The sequence below is a fragment of the Ciona robusta genome, chromosome 14, assembly GCF_009617815.1.
Source record: "Ciona robusta chromosome 14, ASM961781v2".
NCBI classification, from domain to species: Eukaryota; Metazoa; Chordata; class Ascidiacea; order Phlebobranchia; family Cionidae; genus Ciona; species Ciona robusta.
This window is the reverse complement of record NC_143248.1, coordinates 2,358,632-2,384,709: the sequence shown is the minus strand read 5'-3', so window position 1 is coordinate 2,384,709 and position 26,078 is coordinate 2,358,632. Positions and strand designations below refer to the sequence as shown.

The following is a 26,078-nucleotide window of genomic DNA, read 5'->3' as shown; positions in this document are numbered from 1 at the left end:
TCCTAAGCATTGCAGAGCTTACCTGAGACGCGCATTAAGACAATGCTCGTTGCATCCGGAAACTGATGATTTGGTACATATCTATTCCGGTGCTTACGAATCACAATTGTATCCTCCGATAAGCTACCTATACGACGAACGTAAATGTACTGCGGTACAGTTGTATGGTTACTGAATGTACGTTTTAAAGCTAGAACCAAGTCAATACAATACAGTAGATAACAAATAGCATATTTTCCAATTTTAAATGCACCGCAAACGTAAACTTAAATTTTTAAATTTATTTTTACTAAAAAAAACAGGCGTTTTTGAGATATAGCATAATCACACTAAATCGTTTTTTTGCTTGTATTTTACAAAAGTAGAAGTATAAAAATATACATTGGGCAGTTTGGCGCATGGCAAATAATTGCACACATCAAGAAAATTGGCATTTTCCAATACTAATTAAAGAAAAAAGTACAACCAAAAAAGCAGCAAATTCAACTATATAAAAACACTGACAGTGCAATGATGAACCTTTGGTTCATACTATTTGACCAAATCGCAGTTAAAATGGATCATTTTGATACGGAGAGCACGAACGGAGCAATCTCCACGGTCATCTAATGGTACTGTACCAACTTCATATGCGCTATCCGCCGCAACGACAGCTGGAAAATACATAAGCATTTTGGATGTCTTTAGCTGTTGTACTTTTCAACAATATATCTTATAGAGCTTATGAATACACTGACAAGACAGTGTTTAATCATAACTCTTTTAGGTTTTACTTTACACACAAACTACATACAGTGTATTCATAACTATATACTGGAAAACGACAGTCGTTAAAAACGGGTGTCCTGTTTCACACACCTTGTGCCAGCTTTCGAGTTACCAAGTATGTTACTTTGTGGGTAATTATTTTTTTGGGAGATCTTTTAATTTTTTTATGTGGGGCTTATAATTTGAACAACCTATTAGTGACCACTGAGTTAAAGCAATTGCCATTACGTGTCTTGCCCAAAGACATATGCGTCCACAATGGTAGCAACAAAAAGCCTTGAACCCAACTTTGGGGAGGTGCACTAACCAACTTTATGACAAGGCTATCTTCTTATGCACAAACCATATGTTTGTATGTAACTGTTTTTTTTATGCAATGTATGGCTGACAACTTAGACCTTATATAAAGAACCACTGAGTTATACCAAAAGTATTTTGCTCAAGCAGTGACAAGCCTTGAACCAGGAACCTCTGGGTTATAAGCAGATGCGCTAATCACTTTCCCATGGTGCTGGACATTATACCAAACACCTCATGCTCACTGTCCAGTCAAAAAATTGGTTTATTCACATAATCTAATAACACACAAAGTATCATACATGGTAACTCGTAAACTTGCCGAGGTGTTGAACCCGTGTGATAACGACTGTTGTTTTCTGGCCACGCGAGAATAAATTTACATTCATTTATTCAACACATGGTAAATCGCTTACGACTTCTATTAGATATAGCATAATTCTATTAGATATAGCATAACACCTCATGCTCAATGTCGGGTTATTACATACATTATCAACACATCAGCTAAAAAATATAAAACAGAAGTCGCATACCTTTAGTTTTGCGTGGTTTTTGTTCATTCACCACGCGTGGTGTGGCAACTACAACAACAGAATCTTTTATTTCTGTGTTCATAGTTTCAAACAATGCAACTAGAAAACTTTTTACTAAAAAAGAAAAAATGCTGTTAAACTAGAGAACTAAATAATATTTTTTAGATTCTATACTGTAGTAGGTTGGGGTAAGATTTTTATTCTTGGTAAGAATTTTATTCTGTATTATCATTTATTTTGTAGTAAAAAAAAAAAATTACAAAATTATAACCGTATCCCAGTGACTCAAACAGAACGTTTTTTAAGTGGTAAAAACTTGATTAGTCTTTGTTGAGTTATAACATAAGTGTCTTCTTATACACCAGACACACATGATGTAATCATACACCTCATGCTCACTGTTGAGTTATAACGTGGGTATCTTCTTATACACCAGACACACATGATGTAATCATACACCTCATGCTCACTGTTGATTTATAACGTGGGTGTCTTCTTATACACCAGACACACATGGTGTATTCATACACCTTATGCTCTCTGTTGAGTTATAACATGGGTGTCTTCTTATACACCAGACACAGTTAATACATTCACACACATCATGCTCACTGTCAGGGCATACACAATGAAAACTAAGTCAGTCAATAACTTTCAATACAAATTGATAAAAAGAAAGATAATCACCTGCATCATCTTGCTTACAAGATGCGGGAGCGAGTGACTTTGCTCCATCAAATATATCAAAATCAAATCTAATAAAAAAAAATTTAAAATTTTTACTGATAAATTAGTTTATTTGATGTATTTACAAATCTTTAATAATAAATGTAGGTTAGTTTTTATATTCTTATATGTTCTATTTTTGGTAAAAAGTCCTTTTGCATAGCATGTCATGGGAACTGAGTTTTAGGTCATATTCCGTCATTATCCCAGCAACTAATGCTGAAACCCATTAGTGACCACTAGGTTGGAGCAATATCATTTAAATGTTGTACAAAGGACATATATACACCTATCAGTATTGGTACCAGTGTCGAGCATTGAACCCGGTATCCTTTGGTTAAGATAAAAATACCTAACCACTGAGCTATGGTGCTGAACCATATTTTGACTTATAAATCTATATTAATAATATCATATGTATTATAAAATCAGGACTAAAAAAATGTCATATTGTATCACATACTTGAATGAAGATGTTGTAGTGCTTCTTAACAGTGATATAATGTCATTAAATTCACATAACTCAAACTGTAGGAACTTGCAGAATTCCGAAGGCTGGTTATTCGTGAAATGAAATATTGCCTGATGACATAACAAAGTGATAATTAGATGTATTTAAAATTTAATTTTTTAGAAGAATGTATTTGACATTAAACATTAGGTGCATAAATGAACCACATTATATTTTTGTATATGATAAGGCTGTTTTTTTTTAACTTGGCAGTCAGCATAAGGTATAGAAATCTAGCTTATTCAATTTGTAATAATAATAACTTTACTTATCTCTTCAATTACTAAAGCGAAGATTTAAAAACATTTAAACTGAAAAGACAAAAAATAGCAGCAAAACAACAGTTGTTAAAATATAAAGACACCCGTGTTATAATTAGACAGTGTGTATGAGGTGAATGAATGAATGTATGAATGTAACTTACTTTATCCTCGCGTGGCCGGAAAATGACAGTCGTTATCACACGGGTTTAACACCTCGTGCCAGCTTACGAGTTACCATGTATGTTACTTTGTGGGTGATTTATTTTTTTGGGAATTTTTTCATTTTTTTCATGTATGGCTGATAATTTGGACAACCCATTAGTGACCACTGGGTTGGAGCAATTGTCGTTAAGTGTCTTGCCCAAGGACACATACGCCCACAATGGTAGCAGCGACAGGCCTTGAACCCATTACCTAATGGTTACAGGCAGGCGCGCTAACCACTACGCCACGGCGCCGGACGTAGTACTAACAAATGTAGCATCTGATTAATACTTCTTGATATTTACCCTAGCCGTCCCATCAGTTACAATACATTTAGAATATAATTCAATTCTTGGCTTCTCATGTGGTTTTCTTTTTGAACCTAAAAAAGAAAACAGTACCTAGAAAGTATTTGAAACTATCTAAAATAACAGATTAAATGAACGTAACTTAGTTTATCCTCGCATGCTCGGAAAACGGCAGTCGTTATAACATGAATGTTCTGTTTTATACACCTCGTGGCAGTTTGGGATTTACAATGTATGCAGCTCTGTGGGTGATTATTTGTTTTGTATGACTGGATAATTTGGACAACCCATTACTGAACACTGGGTTGGAGCAAATGCCGTTAAATGTCTTGCAAAAGGACACATGCGCCCACAAAGGTAGCAGCGACGAGCCTTTAACCCATTACCTCTGGGTTAGAGGCATGCGCGCTAACCACTTTGCCACAGCAGTGTAAGATTAAAACCTTATTGTGGCCTTAGGTTTTTGAGTGTCTAAAAATGAGCCACAAGCCATAAGTAAAACACTGTTATAAAGCATACAACACGTATATTTTTTTATGGATAAATATAAAATATTGTTGAATATCTTACCATTACAAGCGCATGGTTTTGAAAAGTTAGTGTTGCAGGATTCACACTTGAGTAAGATTTCAACTTTTAGTATTCTTAATAACGAGACCTGGAAAAATGTCATCAATTTACAATATTTGGTTTTTATCTGTATTGCTGAAAATTTAGACAAAGTTTTGACCACTGGGTTGGAGCAATTGACGATAAGTGTCTTGCCAAAGAACACATTTGCCCACAATGGTAGCAGCGACAAGCCTTGAACCAAGAGCCTCTGAGTTAGAGGCAGGCGCGCTATGAACTATACAATAATGCAGATTGTATAAAATAAAACAGATCACTTACTTTTAAAAGATGGGGAACATATTGTTTCTCTTTAAGGAACTCTGAACATACATTGTATAATAGGGTACCTGGTTTGATAGATTTGTTAATTTTCATTTTTAAAGAGTCTGGACCACGCTCATACAAGTTGGTTTTAATTGAAAATTTACACTTAATAAATACTATCTGTGGTATTTTTTTGTGAAAAAAATATTTAGTTTGGCCAAAAAAACGTTTTAAAAAGTGCCAAAAAATTCGCCCATTGTTGCGTCACTCGCGGGCACTATGACGTAAATTACGTCACGATCTTTTCTAATCGATCAGCTGATTTAGGCTTTGCTGTTTGCAGCAAAACAGATTGTACCGTCGACATAGCATTTTCTGTTACTTTTAAATTAAGAAATATGCGTAGGTAATGCCGTGGCCTGATTTTAGTTTAAAATTAATATTTTTTAAAATTGTTTGTAAGTGTATTACAGTATTACGCTATTTAAATTTGTCAGTTAACAATAATGTAAAAGTGTCAGTGTGTGATGCATAGTCAGATAGAAGTATTTCATCTGATGAAGTGACATAGGCGAAGATCCTAGTCCACTAGCAATAGGTATTGAGCCTTTCCAGTTTGAACCTGTACTTCCCGCAAGTGTTGGGGAAGTAGACAGGCCAAGACCATGGAAAATAAGTGAAGCTGAGCAAATCAACAACACAATTTGGTGGGTTGACCAAGAATAGCATTTATTAAAAAAATGTGACATTTAATAAGTCTGTTGGTTAAAGTGTTGCACTGTCTTTTTTCCTGAATTCGTTGAAATTTGTGTAAACAGATATGTGTTGGACATATGATATTCTTGACTGAGACCGGAGCATGGAATACAAATTTAGTGAAATCAATTTACTAGTATTTATTGTTGGCCTTCATACCAAAAAGTTGGTCAATCACATGTTTATGGCATTTATTTTGTTTAGATAGTATCGCCACACAGCTGATCAGAACTTTGTTCGATAGGTACGGGAATGACTGGAAAAGGAAAACAGAAAGGTTCAACATTATAGTGACAGTTCAACATTATAGTGACAAAGAATTTTTCATCATTCAGTTTTGAATGGTCTTGTTTCATACAAAGTGTGATTCATGCAAGAGTTATGTTGTTTTAAATTAAGTACATTCAACATTACAAGAAATACATATTTAAGTATTGGATTATTTTCATTGTTTTGAATAAAGAATACTTGTACCAGATGGTGGATCTGTTCTTCTGCGCTATCCAAATACATGCTGCTTACTTGATCCGAACAAGTTTCCTTGCATATCCTAATTAGAACATATCATAGTAAAGCGATCTGAAGTAAAATGTGCACTACAAATATGAGATGACCAGCATATGTAATGTTGCTTGCTTTTTTCTAAGCCCCACTCTTCCTTTTGAAAATGAAAACACACACATATCTATATTATATACACTTATCGCTTTACAGTCATTCTTGTCTTGCTATTTTAAACACAGCACCTATCAGGCATGATTACTCGGCTTATGGTAAACTCCTATATGGTAACTTTAAATACAGATATAAATATAGTCTATGCCATATAGGGAAGAAACAAAAAGAATTTAAAATCTGAACCCTAGAAAGTCACGAAAACTAATTCTCCACTAAGCTTGGTAGGCTATTTTGTTTGGTTATACACTGATCCCTAGGAAATAGCTTCCAATAAGTTGCTGAAGCCATAGGTATTGTTAATACCTTAAAAAACGTTTTGATTTGCTTATCTATCAAAATTGCACCAATAAACGATAAACCGCTGATAGGCCGGGTTTTCCCCATAAACGAAATATTGCATTGTGACGTCACAGTGCCCGCGAGTGACGTTTTTTACAACTTTGAAATTTGATTTTTTAAACGTTCATAACTTTTAAATTAAAGCGAATTTTCACAAACTGGCTGTGAATTTAGCATCAGTAGACATAAAACTTTATTCTTATGCAAAAAACTGCGCAACCATGAGAACCGTGGGCCGGACTCTTTAAGCAGAACTTATAAATGAATGTAACTTACTTTATCCTTGCAAAACGACAATAGTTATAACAAGGGTGTTCTGTTTCATAAACCTAATGCTAGCTTACAAGTTACCATGTATGCTACTTATGAGTGATTATTATTTTTGGATTTTTTAATTTTTTTTATGTATGGCTGATAATTTGAACAACCCATTAGTGACTACTGGGTTGGAGTAATTGCTGTTAAGTGTCTTGCCCAAAGGCACATACGCCAACAATGGTAACAGCGAAGAACCTGGAACCCATTACCTATGGGTTAGAGGCAGGCGTGCTAACCAACTGTTCTACAGCGCCGGACAAAGCTAAGTTACATTTTAGGTGCAGAACAATTTTCAATAACTTTATGATCACATAGCGGGACAACTTAAGAGTTATAACATGTACATACACCCACTATGGTAGCGGCATTGAGTTTCGAACCCAGAAACTGTGGGCCAGAGGCAGGCGCGCTAACCACAGAGCTGGGCATCTCACCGATCATGGTAAATTTGATACTCAAACGGTCAAACCTCAAAAATGGACTACACCTCATACAGTAAAAAAGTTCAAAAATAAACACATACACACACATAATAAATACAATAACGTTTGTAGGGTGTAACGGTCACGCCTTTTATCAAAAACATTATTTCTTTCTTTTTTATCAATAAGCATGTTTTAACAAGTGTTGTTTTACTGTTACTACCCGTCTTTTCACTTTTGTCAACCCCCTTGTTCTTCGTTATTGCGACCAAACAGACGAAATAAATTTCATTCATTTATTCAATAACTTACGTGGGCCAATTGTATCATAGTTTATCCTTGGTATTCTAGCTTTTATAGAACGCTTTGACACTTTTCTAGGGTGGTCACTTTTTTCTTGGTCAAAATTTCGAACAGGTTCAGGCTTACAAACAGCCGTTACTACATGATATGAAGTAGGGGTGTACTTGAAGTATACTGTTCCCTGTAAAATAAATTTTAATAAAAATACAGATATATTTTGGGTAATAGCCCAACTCAGGCCTAAATATTAGGTACTATGGCAAGCCTCACCGCAAGATCTCAACTTTATATTGATTAAAACTATATATTTTTGGTAATTTTGGGTAACAGATATATTTTGGGTAAGGGCCCAACTCAGGCCTAAACCTTAGGTACCATGGCAAGCCTTACGACAGGACCTCAACTATATACTGATTAAAATTTAAAACTAAATTAGACTAGAAACAGATATAGGAAGTTTTTAATTATTATATGAAACAAACCATTTGCATAAAAAGCATAAAAAGTAACAGGCAAAAATTAAGTCTAACCAATTGTTGTATTAGAGATATATATTTCGCCTAAATGCCATTGCCAGTCTCTCATTCAAATACAATAATTATCTTCTTAATATATTTCACTAAAAAAGAATCGTTCAATTATATGAAATCCAGATCGGGGTAAGTTTCCCAAACTTATTACAAATTATTTGTATAAATATGCGTTTTTTGAAATTGCATGATTTTAGCGAGTTATTTGAATTTACCTTTTGCGATAAATGTAACCGTACACGATAGAACACGACCTTTGACCCTCGTAATAAACCAAGCGGGAAGTTTTCAACTTTGACAAAGTTCATGAATAAACTTAAAGTTTTTCTGAAAAACATAAGATACATATTACTTATAGAGATTTAAATGATTAAAACTTATTTAATGACGGGTCAGAACAGTCGTTATAACTCATAAATTCTCGGCTAGAATCAAGTATACTAACGTTATCTACAGTATTTAAAGTTTAGCAATACAGCCAAACTTACCCCACAGGCAAAGCAAGCAGTAATTTCAAATTAAATGGAGCTCCCCACGAAATAGAATCTCGAAATAACATCTTTTTCCAAATATAGCCCTCTATTGCCACAAGTGGTGATTGCGTTGCATCGGGAATTCTTCGTATTCCAACAACAGGAAGTATCTGATGTAAAATACCATATTAGCTTTTCAAATTTTTAATGTTTGAAATACACATATTAATAATAATAATAATAAAACCTTGCAGCTAATCTAAAATCTTTATAAATATAAACCAAAAAAACAATATTTGGACAGCTTTACAATTGTTAATATAATAAGAATAATTTTATTCATCTCTTTGATTACAGTAGGGAAGATTCAGACATATTATAACAAAAAAAGACAAGATATTGCGATAACACACAATTTTAAGCAGTGTTAGTCAGAGATATCCAGAACAAACACTTGCCTTTGAGGGTTATGTGTTAAAGTTTAAGAAAATTGACCAAAAAATAACAGGATATAGCAACAAACAACAGTTGTTAAAACACACCTGCAGTTTAAAACGTATAGTACTGTAGGGGAAGATGGGACACTGGCTAATAGTATTCAAATATTCTGATCGTGTTTTAAACAATTAACAACGGTTCATGGGAGTCGAGAGGTTACTGTTTTATAATATTTTGGAAGTTTTTTGTTTACTATCAAAGGAAACGAAAAAATATAATTAAAAGGTGTCCCATCTTCCCTCACCCTACTATATTTACAATTAATTAAAAGAAAATAAGCGTGGTCGCTACACCTAGCAGACAAACGAGCCATTTATTTACTTGCCTTCTCAATACCTTTGCTATAATTGCTTTCACTCCAAAATTTGTGAGCTTTACAGTAGAAGCTAAATACCTCTTCGTCATTTAAACTGGTGGGTAAGTCTGATGCACACTGTGTGAAAAAGACTTTACTTTTTTTAGACATTGTTTACATTTTTTATATGTGACGTTATATGTGACAGTAGATTAATGTGACTTTTAAAGGCTTGAATGAATGAATGTAACTTGCTTTATCCTCACAAGGCCGGAAAACCACAGTCCTTATAACACAGGTGTTTTGTTTCATACACCTCGTGTAATCAAGCCTTGAACCCATTACCTCTGGGTTAGAGGCAGGCGTGCTAACCACTTTGCCAGAGCACCGGACAAAGAAAATTTGTGGCTTTTCGTGAAAGTTAATGAATTTTTGAGGTCGCAACTTACATGTATATGTTGTACTATACATTCAGTCAAAGAAATCATTTTTGACGTTTTCTGATCAGAAATGAAGGTTTCTGCAACACAAACAATGCATGAATGTAAATAAACCTTATCCAAGCATAGTGAACAAAAACAGACACTTGTTAATGTTTTTAAAAATATCACCTACAATTCATAACTATGTTACACAATACTGTTCTATATCAAATAAAAAACTGTTAAAATGAAATAAATGTAACTTGTATTTTCCTCGCATGGTCGGAAAACGACAGACGCTATAACACGGGTGTTCATACACCTCGTGCCAGCTTACAAGTTACCATATATGTTACTTTGTGGCTAATTAATATTTTTTGTAGTTTTTTATATGTGGCTGATAATTTAGACAACCAATTAGTGACCACTGGGTTGGAGCAATTGCCAATAAGTGTCTTGCCCAAGGACACATACGCCCACAATCACAACGGTAGCAGGGACGATCCTTGAACCCATTACCTCTGGGTTAGAAGCAGACACGCTAACCCTAACTCAAATGAGTAGTTGGTGCTCTATTCATGAAATTTAGAGGTACTTAGATGCATAAGACATGGATTTTTTTAAACAGTTTCAATACAAACATTACGGCCCATAAGACGCTAACCACTTTGCCACAACGCATAATATATCACCTGACTTCGTGCATGGTTGCACACATACTAATTTTCCGGGAAGAATAAATGAAAACCATTTAGAGGCAGCGTGTGTGAACTGCATTACTTGTTCATTGTTAGCAGATGACTTGGGAAATATAAAACCAGTGAATGTGAAACTGTTGTAGTTCTTGGGTGACTGGATAAAAAATATTTATTTTTATTACTGAATAAGTATAATATTTTTGGTAGTAAAATTATTATGCACATTTTAATATAAACTATATATATAATATATATTGTATATACGAAGTAAAGTAAAATATTAGTAAGGCTTCAAACAGTATTACTTGTTTTATTCTCGTGGGCTGGGAAACAACACTCGTTATAACACGGATGTTCTGTTTCATACACTTCATGCCAGCTTACGAGTTACCTTGTATGTTACTTTACGGGTGATTATGATTTTTTTATGTATGGCGCATAATTTGGACAACCAATTAGTGACTACTGGGTTGGAGCAATTGCCATTAAGTGTCTTGCCCAAGGACACATACGCCTACAATGGTAGCAGCGTCGAGCCTTAAACACATTCTCTCTGTGTTAGAGGCAGGGCTCTAACCACTTTGCCACGGTGCTGGTCCTTTATACTGTACTAAAAGAAAAGTTCAGAAAATAAAATCAAAAGCCTCTTAGCAAAGAGAATAGAATATAGATAGTTAAAAATTACATTAAAAATAATAACTATTTTTTATGGCGGAAAAAAATGCAGAAATAGAATTTGAGTCACCTTTAGTAATTGACTTTTGTGTAAAACAAACATGACCAATAATGGGACAGTTTGTATTGGTGTTTTCGATCCATTATTTATAGTTTGTGATGTAGTAGGTTGCGCACATGAAATACTATCAGGTGTTAAAATACTCTCCTGTAAAGATACAAGATTTATGAGTTAGAATAAAAAATTTAAAACTGTTTCTGCAAAAAAATTTTTTTTACATATTCAAAAAAATTAAGACCATCGTATCAGGTGTTAAAAGAATTTCCTGTAAAAGTTTTGGGTTATCTTTGGTGACTAGCAAGACTTCTAAGTTGGTATAAAAATAAAAATTAAATTGAAAATTAAAATGTGAAAAAAAAATTAATCAACATAATAATCTTATTGTTTTTAAAACACCATGAAAATTTATGCTTTAAACAGTTTCTAGTATCCATTTATGACAGTAGAAATAAGTATATAGTAGAGTGGAGAAAAACGGGACACCTTTAGCACATATTATCCAAAAATCCGGAATGTTATTTTTAACAGTTAACAACGGTCTATGGGAGTCTAAGGAAACGGTTTTATAATTCTTTAAATATTCTTTGTTTACCACCAAATGGGACAAGAAAATATAACCAAAAAGTTTCCCATCTTTCCCTTACTATATGCTTTTTTACAATTTTGTTCATATATATTAATGTAATTTGCCTTATGTGTCGTAAGATATACTGAAGACAAGCTGCATCCTATTATTGTGGTGTTCTGTGGAGGTATGGACGCATTGACAGCATCGTGATGATTTAATGCAATGTAGATAATGTTATGCAAAGTTTTTTCAAGAGGAATTCTAAAAAAAACAAATATGGTTTTATATTTGAAAACATCTCATATATGGTTCAAATGTAATATGCAAATTTAGAGTACACAGTTTTAATATCATTTACTTTAAAAATAGTGTAAAAATAACCAAACACATAATTTTAGAGTACACAGTTTTAATATCATTTACTTTAAAAATAGTGTAAAAATAACCAAACACATAATTTTAGAGTACACAGTTTTAATAACATGTACTTTAAAAATAGTGTAAAAATAACCAAACACATAATTTTAAAGTACACAGTTTTAATAACATGTACTTTAAAAATAGTGTAAAAATAACCAAACACATAATTTTAAAGTACACAGTTTTAATATCATTTACTTTAAAAATAGTGTAAAAATAACCAAACACATAATTTTAGAGTACACAGTTTTAATAACATGTACTTTAAAAATAGTGTAAAAATAACCAAACACATAATTTTAAAGTACACAGTTTTAATAACATGTACTTTAAAAATAGTGTAAAAATAACCAAACACATAATTTTAGAGTACACAGTTTTAATATCATTTACTTTAAAAATAGTGTAAAAATAACCAAACACATAATTTTAGAGTACGCAGTTTTAATATCATTTACTTTAAAAATAGTGTAAAAATAACCAAACACATAATTTTAAAGTACACAGTTTTAATATCATGTACTTTAAAAATAGTGTAAAAATAACCAAACACATAATGCAGTAATAAAATCTGGCATAAATCCTTTTTTCACATAGTCTTGCCATAGGACCTCATTCCTAACAGAATAAAACAACTAAAGTCTGATACTCGAGCACATTGGTTAGCACCTCTTGCCAGGAGGTAATAGGTTCAGGGCTTGACACTGCTATCATTAGAGGCGTATGTGTATTTGGGCAAGACACTTAACCGCAATTGGTCTGACCCAGCGGTCACTAATGGGTTGTCTAAATTATCAGCCATACAGCAAAAAAAAAAAATCCTAAAAATATTACTCACAAAGTTACATACATGGTAACTGATAAGCTGGCACAAGGTGTATGAAACCGAACACTAATGTTATAATGACCGTCATTTTCCTCATGAGGATAAATAAGTTACATTCACTTATTCAAACACTAACCCTTCACTATCAACACTACATTCAGGATTCCGAGCTCTTCCATCCTCTTTCACACACCATATTTGCTCCACCACCACAGTAAAGTTTTTCAGCTTCAGCCAAACCCCAATGTCTTGGGTGCATGGGTATTGTGGCTTATGACACTGCTGCCTAAAAAAAGAAAAAAAGTGGTTTATAAAAAACAATTGCTACCTAGAGGTTATGGCTACCAGGCTCGTCGCTGCTATCATTGTGGACCTTGAACCCAATAAACACAGCAGAAAAAATGATTGAAACAAATACTATTCAAAGAACAAATACTGTTTTTTGTCGGTGTGGTCTTATAGCATGGCATGCCATGGGATCTGATAATTGATATTTAAGCAATAATTGGTTCATTACCCCAACATCCAGGGTGCTACAACCCATTATGGCCATTAGTGATCACTGGGTTTGAGTAGCGTCCGTTAATCTTGTTTTAGGACACAAATGCTATTAATGGTATCAGTATCGAGCATTAAACCTGGGGCGGCTTTATGGACACATCCCGCTGAGTTTAGCGAGCTCGGTAGTGACGTACTTTCTCGTTAAACCAACTTTTGGTATTACGAAGCACCATCTCATTAACTCAAACTCGCAAAATCACTTGCTAACTAACGTGGGAACTCAGGCCACTCAGTCACAGCGAATTCTTGTATTTGACGCAAAAGTATTACACAGAACTAAGTTATGGCAGCCTTATTTGCATTGAAAACTTCACGTAAACGTGTAAATGTGAAAACGAAATGGATAAAAATGACAGATGTAGAATTAATTTCGGAACATCGTATGCCAAAGGCGCCAGCGAAGAAATTTTCATAATGCCACCCCTGGTATCTTTTGGTTATAATGCAAACACCTAACTAGTTACATACTAAACCACAGCGCCAGATAAAAGTACACCTTACATTTATGGTACTGTACTAATTTGATTTTTCATGTTCAAAACACAAATAAAAAAATGATCTGGTGCTACGAAAACGTAACCAACAAAAATCAAGTCCAACCACTAGTAGTAATAGAGTAGATCATTACTGCATTTCACTATACTAGAATCGTTCAACTATATGTACATCAGATCAGGGTCAGATTCGCAGAATTTATTACAAGACAAATAAAAAAACTTACATATTTTTCTGGTGTCCACAAGTTATAATACATGGCATAGATGATGTATGGTCACTTAATACACATGGTCCTGAATCATCAGAGTCTAGTTTTACAACAACAACAAGATCACATGTGGAAGTCTGCACGACAAAATGTGAAAGAATAAATAAATGAATGAAATTGATTTTGTCTCTTCGGTCACGATAACGAAGAGTTTACAAAAGCGAAAAGTCAGGTAGTAACGGTAAAACAACAGTTGTTAAAACGCGTTTAATGATAAAAAAAAAAGAAAGAATGTTTTAGATAAAATGCGTGACCGTTACACCCTACAGACAGTACAATGTAAATTAAATAAATACCATTTAATTAAACATATTAAAGTTCTAATTGGAAGAAAAGTGTACGAAAGGACATAACCCGTACAATAGGGGAAGTCAGTCTTAAAGAAGATTGATCCAAAGATTGGAGCATGATGAAAAAACAAAAACCCCAAAAAGAAATTCCACCAAAGTTTACAATAAACAGTTTCAAGTGCACACTTATGTTGGATTTAGAACAAGTGCATTACATTAATACAAGTGTGGGCATATTTTTTTAGAAAATAACTTCTTACATATTTTTCGGGTGGGATTAGGTCTCTGCAGTGTATAGTGGTGTACCAGTACTCTGGTTGCTCGTTGTCACTTCTGTTATGAATATTCTGCTTTGCAATTTCAAGAGCGTTATCATGCACTTCCTGAAAAGAAAAAAAAATGAAAAAAGAGAAAAGAAAAAAAAATGAAAAAGAAAAAAATAGCAGTACTTTCAAATTTTGTTACGAAGCGTCACTTTTGCTATAAAAAAATCTGCCTATTTAGAAAGCAACTTTTTGTATATTTTTCAAGTCACTACAATCCTTTGACTAATAGGGCATAAAAAAAATCTAAAATATTATAAATTTATTTTACAAAGTCTTAACCTTATTACGCCCAATTTTAATACAACTGTGCATTAAAATAAATTGTCAAAAAGATCCAGAAATAGCTTACAAACTACTTTAAAGTAAACCTACCTAAATGTGCGACCCAAAAACTAACGAAAAAAAAATGAAAAAAACGAAAAAAAAATTAAAAACTAACAGATAAAAAAAAAAATATATATATATATATGTATATAAATAAATTTATACCTGGAGTGTTAGAAAACATCTAAAACTTCGATTTAAAGAAAAAGACGACATAACAGTACAAGCTTCTGGCGGTATGGCCTCGCTACTGCCACCAAGTGATAAACTGCAATGCGCCAGAAGCGAGGATAAGCGTTGCGGACATATTGGGGTTCCATGCTCTGTGAGTATATATAAACAAGGTGTTAAAAAAATTGTTGGGTATTTTTAATTATAATTGTTTGTATTTTATATATATAGCAGGGTGGGGAAGACGGCACACCTTTAGCACATAAATTATGTGCTAAAGGTGTCCTGTCCATTATGTGACATAATATCCAAATATCCTGATCGAGTTTCAAACAATTAACAATGGTCTGTTTTGGAAATGCCAACCGGAAAAGATTGACAGTATTGTCAAGTTTTGATTGCTGCTCGTGCCTAGTACCATGTGTTTAAAACCAAATTTCGATAAGCTCACAGTCCATGAATCTTAAAGGGCGTATACAGTACGATCTTCAGTCATCATTAAACATATAGTAGGGTGGGGGAAGAAGGGACACCAATGTCCAAATATCCTGATCATGTTTTATACAATTAACAACGGTCTATAGGAGCTGTGAGGATACGGTTTTATAAATATTTGAATTTTCTGTGTTTACTTCCAAATGAGACGAGAAAAAAAAGAACGAAAAGATGTCCCATCTTACCGCATCTTCCTATCTGTGTCTTATTATTATTTTGCCTTTTGAAAAAAATTTTTTTTCGTATGTTTTAATATTATTTTTGTTTTATTGTTATTATGTTTTGTTTCCTGTTTTTTTTTTTATAAGAAATAAACTTATGAAAATGTTATATGTTAGTGAGTGGTTACCAATGCAAAATACCTTTAAGATATTTTACACCATACAAAACAGTAATAAATTCCGCGGATCTGACCCTGATCTGATGTTCATATATTTAAACGATTCTTGTATAGTAAAATACAGTAATGATCTGGTGTTACGAAAACGTTACCAACAAAAATCAAGTCCAACCTTTGACTAAGAGACTGACGATGCCATTTAGGCGAAATATATTTCTCTATTACCATTAGTGGTTGGACTTGATTTTTGTTGGTTACGTTTTCGTAACACCAGATCATTACAAAACAGTAACAAACAAAATAAATAAAACAGTAAAAAATACAAAAAAACACAAAAAAACACAAAGAATTAAATGAAAAAAAATATAAAAAATGCAAAATATATTTCTTACCTGCACTTGCATTTTGCATCTGGTTGACAAAATTACAGATTTCAATTACCCCACAAGGGTGCAAAGATTCAAATATATGATTTTCATCTTTATATGCAGGGACCAGTAGTGTACCTGATATGCTAGAGTGCTTAAGTACCTGTAAAAAAAATGAATTAAAAACTTATTTTAATAAATATATAGTAGGGTGGGGGGAGATGGGACACCTTTTCATTCTATTTTCTCATCCCATTTGGTAGTAAACAAAGAACATTTAAAGAATTATTAAACCGTATCCTCACAACTCCCATAGACTGTTGATAATTGTTTAAAACACGGCCAGGATACTTGGATATTATGTTCTAAAGGTGTCCCATCTTCCCACCCTACTATAGCTTATTTCTTCCCACATGGGGGGCAAAGACAGTTGTTCAAACATTAAAAACAACAGTGTTTTATTTCATACACCTCATGCTCAGTTAAAAGTTAACTAAATGCAAATAAGTGGATAAATGGTTTATAAAACGTTGGGTGTAGTCTGTTGTTTAACTAGTATAAAAATATGGCATATAAAAAGAGTTTTACCTGGATAGTAGATCTTGTACAGCAGAGAATATATAGCTGGTTTGTAATCTGTGCAATATATGTACAGAGTGGGATAGTAAAAATAGGTTAAGCAATATGTCAAAAATGTTGAAATAAAACTCTAAAATGCGAACTCAAAAAATACTGGGAATTCAATATATTAGCTTGTCAAGTACTGCTTAGAAAGTTATAACTTATAAGACAAAATTAACTAACAAAAAATTTGTCATTTTTTACAAAACTTGCAAATAAGTTTTAAGAGTTTGGTACGCAATCCTTCGCAATTAATTTATGTTTTTAATTGTTGGGTCACTTGCAAAAAGGTAAGAAGGGATGGTTTTATTTTTATAGTGATATACATTACATAACATACATTAAATTTGTATTTATCTCTTCGAACACAGTAACGAATACCAAATTAATTAAAACATTGTAAAAAAGGTGTGGTATTAATTTAAAAAAGGTGTAGTAGTATTTAATAAAAAAAGTCAAGATTGGTTGCACTTGCACTACTGTGTACTTATGATAGCATTTTATTAAAATAATTAAAAAATGCCAAAAGAAATTAAACAGTATTAAAAATATTTGATAAAAATGATTTAATGGTTGCACTTACTGTATACTTATGACAGCATTTTATTGAAATAACAGACCCAACTCTTAAGCCACGAATCTGTAGTTGTTTATGCTGGTTGCGAAACACAACTGCTTTCATGTTGTCTAGTATAAGTATGTCAGGCCACTGGGTGTTGGTCAATGTACCAGTGTATACTGGACAGTATGTGGGCCTGAGGTAAAATAATGAATGAATGAATGAATGTAACTTACTTTATCCTCGCGTGGCCGGAAAACGACAGTCGTTATCACACAGGTTTAACACCTCATGCCAGCTTACGAGTTACCATGCATGTAACTTTGTGGGTGATTATTATTTTTTTGGAGGACTTTTTTCATTTTTTTTATGTATGGCTGATAATTTAGACAACCCATTAGTGACCACTTGGTTGGAGCAATTGCTGTTAAGTGTCTTGTCCAAGAACACATACGTCCACAATCGTAGCAGCGTCGAGCCTTGAACCCATTACCTCTAGGTTACAGGCAGGCACGATAACCACTATACCACGGCGCCGGACGTAATGTAATGAATGTAACTTACTCTATCTTTGTATGCCAGAAAAATGATGGTTGTTATAACACGGGTGTTCTGTTTCATACACCTTGTGCTAGCTTACGAGTTAAGTATGTTACTTTGTGGGTGATTATTTTTTGAGACATTTTTTATGTATGGCTGATAATTTGAACAACCCATTAGTGACCACTGGGCTGGAGCAATTGACGTTAAGTGTCTTGCCCAATGACACATACGCTCACAATGGCAACAGCGAAGAGCGCTAACCAAATGTGCTCTGAGGACACTGTCGAGCTAAAACTGGTGCGAAAGTTATAATTTTCTCATCTTTTTACTTGGTTTTTTTGTATTTTAATTACTGCTAAATATATACATGTAAATATATAAAACTTACATGGAAAAGTTGGTTGATATTATGGTAGAAGTATCAGTGTTTTGCTGGAGTAATTCATCAACATCTGAAGATACAGAAATCACTATGTCTCTTCTTGTTGTGTAGTCATGCCTGTTGGAAGAAGATTGATGAAATTATGTAACCACTAACAACATAGGTGTAACGCTAGGGGTGTCTGGGTAAAATGTCAATCAAAATTTGAAAATGGAAGTGATATCATAAAACATCTATATATTACCTTGAAAACTTTGAATTTTTGTCTAAACCACTCATAGATATCTCTATCCCAGGGTGAATGAACTCTGCCCACCATTCCTTCAGTGAACAGACTACTGACACCAAACCACTGGGATAGCTGGTGCATTTTTTTCCATTGGAGTCCTCCAGTGACTTGCATTGATCCGGGAGGATGAGAATGATCAATGATCCTTCATCCCAGAGGACACGGAACACTCTGCCTGATCAAAAGCATAGGTTTTTATTTCATTTTGTGTGAGTGAGGTCTCGCAGCGTGGCTTGCCATGGTCTTGGGGTTTAGAACAGGGTAGGGCCATTACCCCAACACCCAAGGTGCTACGGCATGGACATTACTAGTTTTTGGAGCCAGCCATTTACCCAAAGGTAATGAATCAGTTTTAAACGAAATCTGGTGTGACAAAATTTGAGTTTTAAACGAAATCTGGTGTGAAAATTTGAGTTTTAAATGAAATCTGGTGTGAAAATTTAGATTTTTAACGAAATCTGGTGTGAAAATTTAGGTTTTAAATGAAATCTGGTGTGAAAATTTAAATTTTAAACGAAATCTGGTGTGAAAATTTAGGTTTTTAACGAAATCTGGTGTGAAAATTCAAGCTTTAAACGAAATCTTGTGTGAGATTGTTAAATGCAGTTAAACCCTATGTTATCTAAATCTTTGCTCCCGAAATCAAAGAGACAAATAAAGTTGTTATTATAATTATACCTGATATTGTAATTAATCCAGTTTGATCAACAGAGTTGCGCAAACATCTTCTTTTAGCAGGTAATGTGGAAACTACATTAACTTCAGGCTTAAGATCAATCAATATGGAAGGAGCTGTTGTTATCTCCAACAATCTAAAAATATTTATATTAACTCTTTATAAATAATATATATGATGTACATAGGCGGCAAACTTTTAAAAAATGCAGGGGAGGCAGGAATAGTAGGACACATTCTCACAAAACAAAGCTAACTTTTTTTTGCCCACCCTGCCACCCCAGGTTTGGCGTCTATGATATTTTTCACCATTTTGAAATGCAAAGAAGTTTATTATAAGACCGAATGCTAAAGTGCAACATTAATTAATGTAAGGAATTGCTCCGGATGTAACTTTGTCAGAAATATTTTTTTGGATAGTTTTTGTAATGTATGGCTGACAATTTAAACAACCCATAAAAAACACTTGGTTGGGGCAAATGCAGTTAAGTTCACACTTTAAATTCTGGAATGGAAGCAGGAGTGCCAACACTTTACCTTGATGCTAAATTCTCTATTTGTAAATACAACATTTCACTTTTAAATATAGTGTTTGCGTCACTACTTACCCTTGTGGTAGATAGTTCCATTCAGCCAACAGACACACAGTGTTAATGTATTTAACTTGGTCACCGATGACATGGCATTCCACATTACTGCTGTGGTCTCGGAAGGACAATTTATCACAATCATCTAGAAATTAAATATTTTAAAGTACAGTACTGATTTTTGTAGGTTCTATGGCATGAGCATTTATTATGCTGTAAAAAGACATAAAGTATATTTTTATATTAAAAAATATTAGTAAAATAGATATATCCAGGAATCCAGCGCCGTGGCAAAGTGGTTAGCGCGCCTGTCTGTAACCCAGAGCCTAGTGGTAATTGGCTCAAAGCTCGTCGCTGCTACCATTTTGAATGTATGACGTGTCCTTGGGCAAGACACATAACGACAATTGCCCCAACCCAGTGGTCACTAATGGGTTGTCCATATTATCAACCATACATAAAAAAATAATTACCCACAAAGTAATATATATACATAAGTATAAGATGAAATAAAGCTGTCAAACATCAATAAAAAAAAGTTTTTATGGTGATAAAGCTAAGATCAAAAATTCCGGTGTGAATTTAGCTTACCTATATATATATAACCAATTAGCAAACATGGGGATATTTTCCAGTCTGTATGAACACAAGTACTGTCTTCTTTTGAACCATAGTCTTTCTGGAAAATTAAAAAGATACAGTTATCATACACAAAGAAATTAGCATTAGGGTAAAAAGCATGCTAAATAACAGCAAGTAATATGAATTAAGTGCCTGGCAGTTTGCGTGTTGGCTCGATACTACAGGATACTAAAACTTAATGCTTCTAATATTGTGGGCATGTGTGCTTTTGACTCATCACTTATTCCATTTTGTGCGGGTGAGGTTCTGCAGCATGGTACGCCATGGGTCTAGGCCAGAGTTAGCCCATTACCCAAAAAAACTGCTTTTGAGTCATAGATTTAATAGCAATGGCTGAACACCAGTGTTAAAAAAATGGTTTTCCAAATTAAGAGCTATACAGAAAAACAAACCAACACCCAATAAGTTGCATTTAAAGTAATTCCCAAATGGGCATAGGATGTAAAAAAGTCAAATAGGGTAAAACTCTTGTGAAGACATTTTGCTGGGGCCATGGTAAATTGGATAGCATGCCTGCCTATAACCTAGACCCAAAGATACAGGGTTTAAGGCTCTCCGCTGCTACCATTGTGCTCATAATTGCAATTGGTCCAACCCATGGTTACTAATGAGTTTTCTAAATTGTCAGCCACACAGATAAAAAACAACCATTCACAAACTTATATATATATATACGTAATAACTGGCAAGTGGGCGTCAAACAAAAATCTGTGTTATTTTACCGACTGTCGTTTTGTATGTGAGGAAAATACAAGTTAGATTATTAATTCATAAATAAGTAACATTTGTTTAAATACTACATACCAGTGTAATACATCCATGACAAGACTGCTCATTCTTTTTTATTAAATTTTTCACAGGAAGAAATTTCTTTTTAGTTGGTAGCTGGCTTAACAATTTCAAAGTATTTTTAAAAGTCTCAGGGTTTTGAGTTGCAGACCCTAAAAAATAGAATCTATGAAATTTTGGTAAGAGCAAACAGCCATATTATAACACAACATATTTTTTCACCCTTCGAAAATGATGACTGTTGCCCCAAACATACTGGGTTTAGGTTATTGTGCTTATAAAGTTTAAAATAAAGTAAAGAATCAAAACTGAATTAAAATATTTGGAATTTCAGTGTTACATACTAGTAGGCGAAACATATTCCTCTAAAATGGTGACCATTTTTTTAACTTGCATGAAATTTATACTTTTGAGGTAACTTTTATGTTAACCAATAAAAAAACATAAAACTATTCCTACTACCATGCTCCATGCACCTGTTAGTTCATTTCTCTTCTGCAGAAGAGTTTGTAGCAACGATAGCGTAATATTTTCAGCTGTGTCATCTGTTAAATATATTCAAAACATGAGCTTACATAGATTGGTTTATAAGTCTGATTGATCCTTTTTTGCAAATATATTTTTGATAAATAATTGACAGAAATCTCAATCAGAGTTATAACATGAATGATTGTAACTTACTATATCTCTGCGTGGCCGGAAAACGACAGTTGTTATTACACAGGTTTAACACCCCGTGTCAGCTTATGAGTTACCATGTATATTACTTTGTAGGTAATTATTTTTTTTGGATTTTTTTTATTTTTTCTATATATGGCTGATAACTTGGACAATCCATTAGTGACCACTGGATTGGAGCAATTGCTGTTAAGTGTCTTGCCCAAAGACACATACGCTCACAATGGTAGCAGCGTCAAGCCCTCTGGGTAACAAACCACTATGCCAGGGCGCCGGACATGCCTGACAGAAACAGCCTATAAATTTTTGGGGTATTACATTAATTTGAAAAAAAAAAATTTGGTATAAATGATTACAGATTTCCTAATTTTAACCACAAATTTCTACATAAATAAACCGAGCATGGCAGATTATCATTTATTCAATCTGCATTTAGTGTATCACTTTAGCTTTAAAAACTGTCAACTGTTTTAAAATTGCTGAACACGTATAGGTAAAAGAATGTAACTTGTCTATCTTTAAATGGCCAGAAAACGACAGTCATTATAACATAGGGGTTCTCGGTTCTGTTTAATACACCTCATGCCAGCTTATGAGTGACCAGGTCTATATGTTACTTTAAGTTTTATTTTTCGTATGGCTGGTAATTTGGACAACCCATTAGTGACCACTGGATTGGAGCAATTGTCGTTAAGTGTCTTGCCCAAAGACACATACGCCCACATTTGTAGCAGCAACAGGCCTTAAACCTATTACCCCTCAATTAGAAGTTAATTAACAACGGTCTATGGCAGTCAGAAAGATTTGGTTTTATAATTCTGTGGGTGTTCTTTGTTACTACTACTACTAAAAATAAAAAGGTGTCCCATCTTCCCCCACCCCACTATATAATATACTTAACTTACTTGTTGCTGCAAGGCAGGGAACAATATAACACTCAATGTATAAAAATGCTGATTTAATCCAGGCGCGTTGTGTAGTGTATTTCTCTACTTTAAAGCCATGTTTATAAACCTTTTTGAGTATTTTTTCAAATTGCATTTGCTTAAATTCAGACACAAAAGCATTTGTAAGCCAGCACTTAATGTATGAAAACTGCAAAACAAGTTCAGAATATTTTTTATAAGAAATTTATACTGACTGTTAAGATAAAATGTGGGTAACAATTTTAACAAATTAAGAATATTTGCTTTTTATGTTTACAATCATGTTTTAAACTTTAAAAAAACATGATAGTGGTACAAGAAAAGAGTTGGCAATTATGAAAAACAGAAGCATGATAATATTATAACAGGTTTTGGACATCCCAAAAAGGTAAGTAAAAAAAATGCAATTTTTGGTTAAAAATAGTAAAATCTGGTCTTAATAGAAAATTTCACAGAAAACAAGAGAGTTGTGAAACCATTAAAAAGAATGTCAGCTACAATATAATTGGGTGTGACTATCAAAATGTACCAAATTCTCTATTTTTAGAAATTTTAAATGTGTTCAACTGTTCAACATATTTTAAATGAGTACAAACAATGCAAAAATATTGTTAAAATTATGCTCAAAAATAATTGTAAGCTTTAGTGTACAATAAACAATTATTAGGTTAAAGTACAGCAATAACACCAAGTTTGTTATAAATGGCGAAAAATTCTTAAACGCTCTTGTTCTGAATCGCTACTTGAACTGTCAGATTGGATTGCAGATGAAGAACTAATGCCAGATCGAGAATGTTTCCGGCGTCTTTTGCGCTTGGATATGTCCTCAGATTTGCTGTCTGTTTTGTAAAGTTTACAATATCGAACTTTCTGCAGCTTTTTTCTTTTCAAAGTACTTCCAGGAGAGCCTGGGGACTTCTCTTTAACTATAGGTACAATCACACTTTTAATTCTTGGAGCCAACGAACTGCTGTCTTCAGAATTTGAATCAGAGGATTCATTTTTTATTGGAGTTTGTGGTTTTTCGCTTCTCTTTGACGAAGTGCTAGGACCAGGCTTGTCAGTTTCACTACAACTTGAACTAAGCTCAATTATGGCTTCAGGAGTCCTTAGATGCGGAGGTTTTTGGAAACTGACGATTTGAACGTCATCATCATCTGAGCTGCTCCAAGATTTGCTCGGGATCATTTTACGAGAGGATGCAGGTTTGGAAGAGGAGGAAGAAAGTCTTGGATGGGAGGATTCCTCATTATCTGAAGAAGAGGAATTTATTACAATAACTTCTTTGGGAACATTTCTTGGTTTGAAATCTGAATTCCATTTACGGTAACGCCGGTTATATCTTTTAGAGGCATTTTTTCTATGTTTTTGACGGTCTATGAGAAGTACTTTGTTTACTGTGTCAGCTAACGGTGGCGGTAATGCACCTACGTATGTAAGTGAGTACATCAGACTCTGATCTCTTAAACTTCTTTCAGGGGCATTGTTTCGGTTGTGTGACTGATTTCTGCACGCGTAGTGAGCATGTCTGTCGTATGATGATAAATCATGGGGCGACTTTGCATACGATATAAGCTCATTAATAAAGTGATCCGTCATTTCACCAAAATATGGTTGAATAAGCGCGTAAAACTCGGAAGAGGTAATACCAACAGAACGAATTGATCCAAGTATGGTATCACAAAGACAGTTCACCAAGTATACACTGTTTGCTCCAAACAGAATTACCAATTCCCGCTTAAGCCACGGGACAAGTCTATGTAACTGTGCAGGGTTGTCTTGATAAAATGTCGTACTGATGTCTCTCACTTGTTTATTATTATCTACATGTACTACCATTGTCCCATTACGATAATGCTGACGACGTCTACGTATTAATTCAACATCTGTGCAAGCCATAGTTGCTGCTCTAGTGTTCTCTTGACGCAACTGTATTTGCTCTCGCCATTCCTGCATATGGGATAGCATCCAATTGCTGAAACCAAATGAGGGTTCAGTACTTGACCAGTGGCTGAGTCTGTGGTATAACCTTTCATGTGGTTCGTTATCATTTTCTAAGGGAACCGGGACAAGGAATTCATCATAATCATCATCAGCTACTACATTGTATATGATGTGTCTGAATTTGCTTTTACAGAGTGGGCATTCTACTTTTACTTTCGACCATTCCTTTAAGCAGCTAAAGCAGAATGCGTGGAAACATGTGTCTGTTATTGCTTTGTTTTCTGGAGGAGATAAACATATCGGGCATCTTTCTGGGGATTTTGAAGGGCTTGAGCTTTTGAGAGGAAGCTTTTTCTTTTTACTGGAATCTGCATTGAGGAGGACAGAACGAGATTCGTTATCGTCTGCCGCCATTAGGCACAGATTTCTTCGTAAAACAGAAGTTTTACCACCTTACGTAGACAGGGCTACGATTTTAAAGTAGTCTTGCAAATTATAGATATGTTAAATACAAAGCCTTATATTATTACCTAAAACAATAAAGGATAGAAATTTTAAGCTGTGTACTTGTGTAGAATCGTCCGGTTGGTCGTTACGTCATGGCGAAAAACGAGCGACCAAATAGGGCAATACCAATTACGTTTGAGGTTGGCATATGACGTAGCGTGCGGATTCTTTACCAGCGCCATTGGTTGTGTAAATCTGCCTGCTTTTTACATCTAATAACAACAAAGAGCATATTAACTAACAAACCAGTAGCTGAAACGTTCGTTTGTATAATGATCAGGAACTGAAAAATAAAACAAGTCCACAACTGCTGAGTCATTATTGGTGACAGAGGAAATTTTATTTACGTTTTTATTTGGGGAGCGTGAACCGCTCGCGAAAATCATTTCGAACTTTTTTTGTATATACATATTTACTGCACCGCGGATGGAATTTTTAAAAGCGAAACGTGAATTAGCAATATAATTTTGATAATTTTATTTTAAACAGCGTGCGCTCGCGGCTGTCTAAAGCTACATCCTCTA

General features: G+C 34.0%; 2 protein-coding genes and 2 long non-coding RNA genes across 4 annotated transcripts; 1 reads left to right on the top strand and 3 right to left on the bottom strand.

Moving 5' to 3' along the window:
* Positions 1 to 334: 334 nt before the first annotated feature.
* On the bottom strand, positions 335 to 23,218 carry LOC149724897 (uncharacterized). Its single transcript, XM_089892633.1, has 30 exons — positions 23,083 to 23,218; positions 21,976 to 22,044; positions 21,515 to 21,651; positions 20,660 to 20,747; positions 20,090 to 20,213; positions 19,485 to 19,618; positions 18,762 to 18,981; positions 18,524 to 18,634; positions 17,617 to 17,788; positions 17,001 to 17,048; positions 16,437 to 16,575; positions 15,204 to 15,361; positions 14,649 to 14,771; positions 14,054 to 14,175; positions 12,908 to 13,057; positions 11,648 to 11,786; positions 10,967 to 11,104; positions 10,216 to 10,375; positions 9,551 to 9,621; positions 9,132 to 9,239; positions 8,324 to 8,478; positions 8,051 to 8,162; positions 7,315 to 7,486; positions 4,505 to 4,572; positions 4,184 to 4,271; positions 3,611 to 3,687; positions 2,791 to 2,909; positions 2,289 to 2,356; positions 1,602 to 1,715; positions 335 to 653 (listed from the first exon to the last, which is right to left on the bottom strand). The coding sequence occupies exons 1-30, from the start codon at positions 23,216 to 23,218 to the stop codon at positions 532 to 534; spliced, it is 3,642 nt and encodes a 1,213-aa protein (XP_089748759.1). The 3' UTR covers positions 335 to 531.
* LOC149724899 (uncharacterized) lies at positions 4,579 to 5,723 on the top strand. Its single transcript, XR_016386506.1, has 2 exons — positions 4,579 to 5,196; positions 5,450 to 5,723. It is a non-coding gene; the product is annotated as an uncharacterized LOC149724899 (long non-coding RNA).
* LOC149724898 (uncharacterized) lies at positions 5,420 to 7,308 on the bottom strand. The gene is made up of 2 exons (XR_016386507.1): positions 5,720 to 7,308; positions 5,420 to 5,501 (listed from the first exon to the last, which is right to left on the bottom strand). It is a non-coding gene; the product is annotated as an uncharacterized LOC149724898 (long non-coding RNA).
* On the bottom strand, positions 23,121 to 25,818 carry LOC149724896 (uncharacterized). Its single transcript, XM_089892634.1, has one exon. It carries the CDS (start codon positions 25,459 to 25,461, stop codon positions 23,800 to 23,802), a length of 1,662 nt encoding a protein of 553 aa, XP_089748760.1. The 5' UTR covers positions 25,462 to 25,818; the 3' UTR covers positions 23,121 to 23,799.
* Between the last annotated feature and the right edge of the window lie 260 nt (positions 25,819 to 26,078).

What these genes read in the sequence shown, in the direction of transcription:
- LOC149724897 (XM_089892633.1), bottom strand. Translation starts at nt 23,218, where the DNA reads ATGCAATTTGAAAAAATACTCAAAAAGGTTTATAAACATGGCTTTAAA. An exon ending in TCCCTGCCTTGCAGCAACAA is followed by an intron (nt 22,045 to 23,082) that starts GTAAGTTAAGTA and finishes TATATTTAACAG; the next exon opens with ATGACACAGCTGAAAATATT. An exon ending in GCAACCATGCACGAAGTCAG is followed by an intron (nt 9,622 to 10,215) that starts GTGATATATTAT and finishes TTTGTGTTGCAG; the next exon opens with AAACCTTCATTTCTGATCAG.
- LOC149724896 (XM_089892634.1), bottom strand. Translation starts at nt 25,461, where the DNA reads ATGGCGGCAGACGATAACGAATCTCGTTCTGTCCTCCTCAATGCAGAT.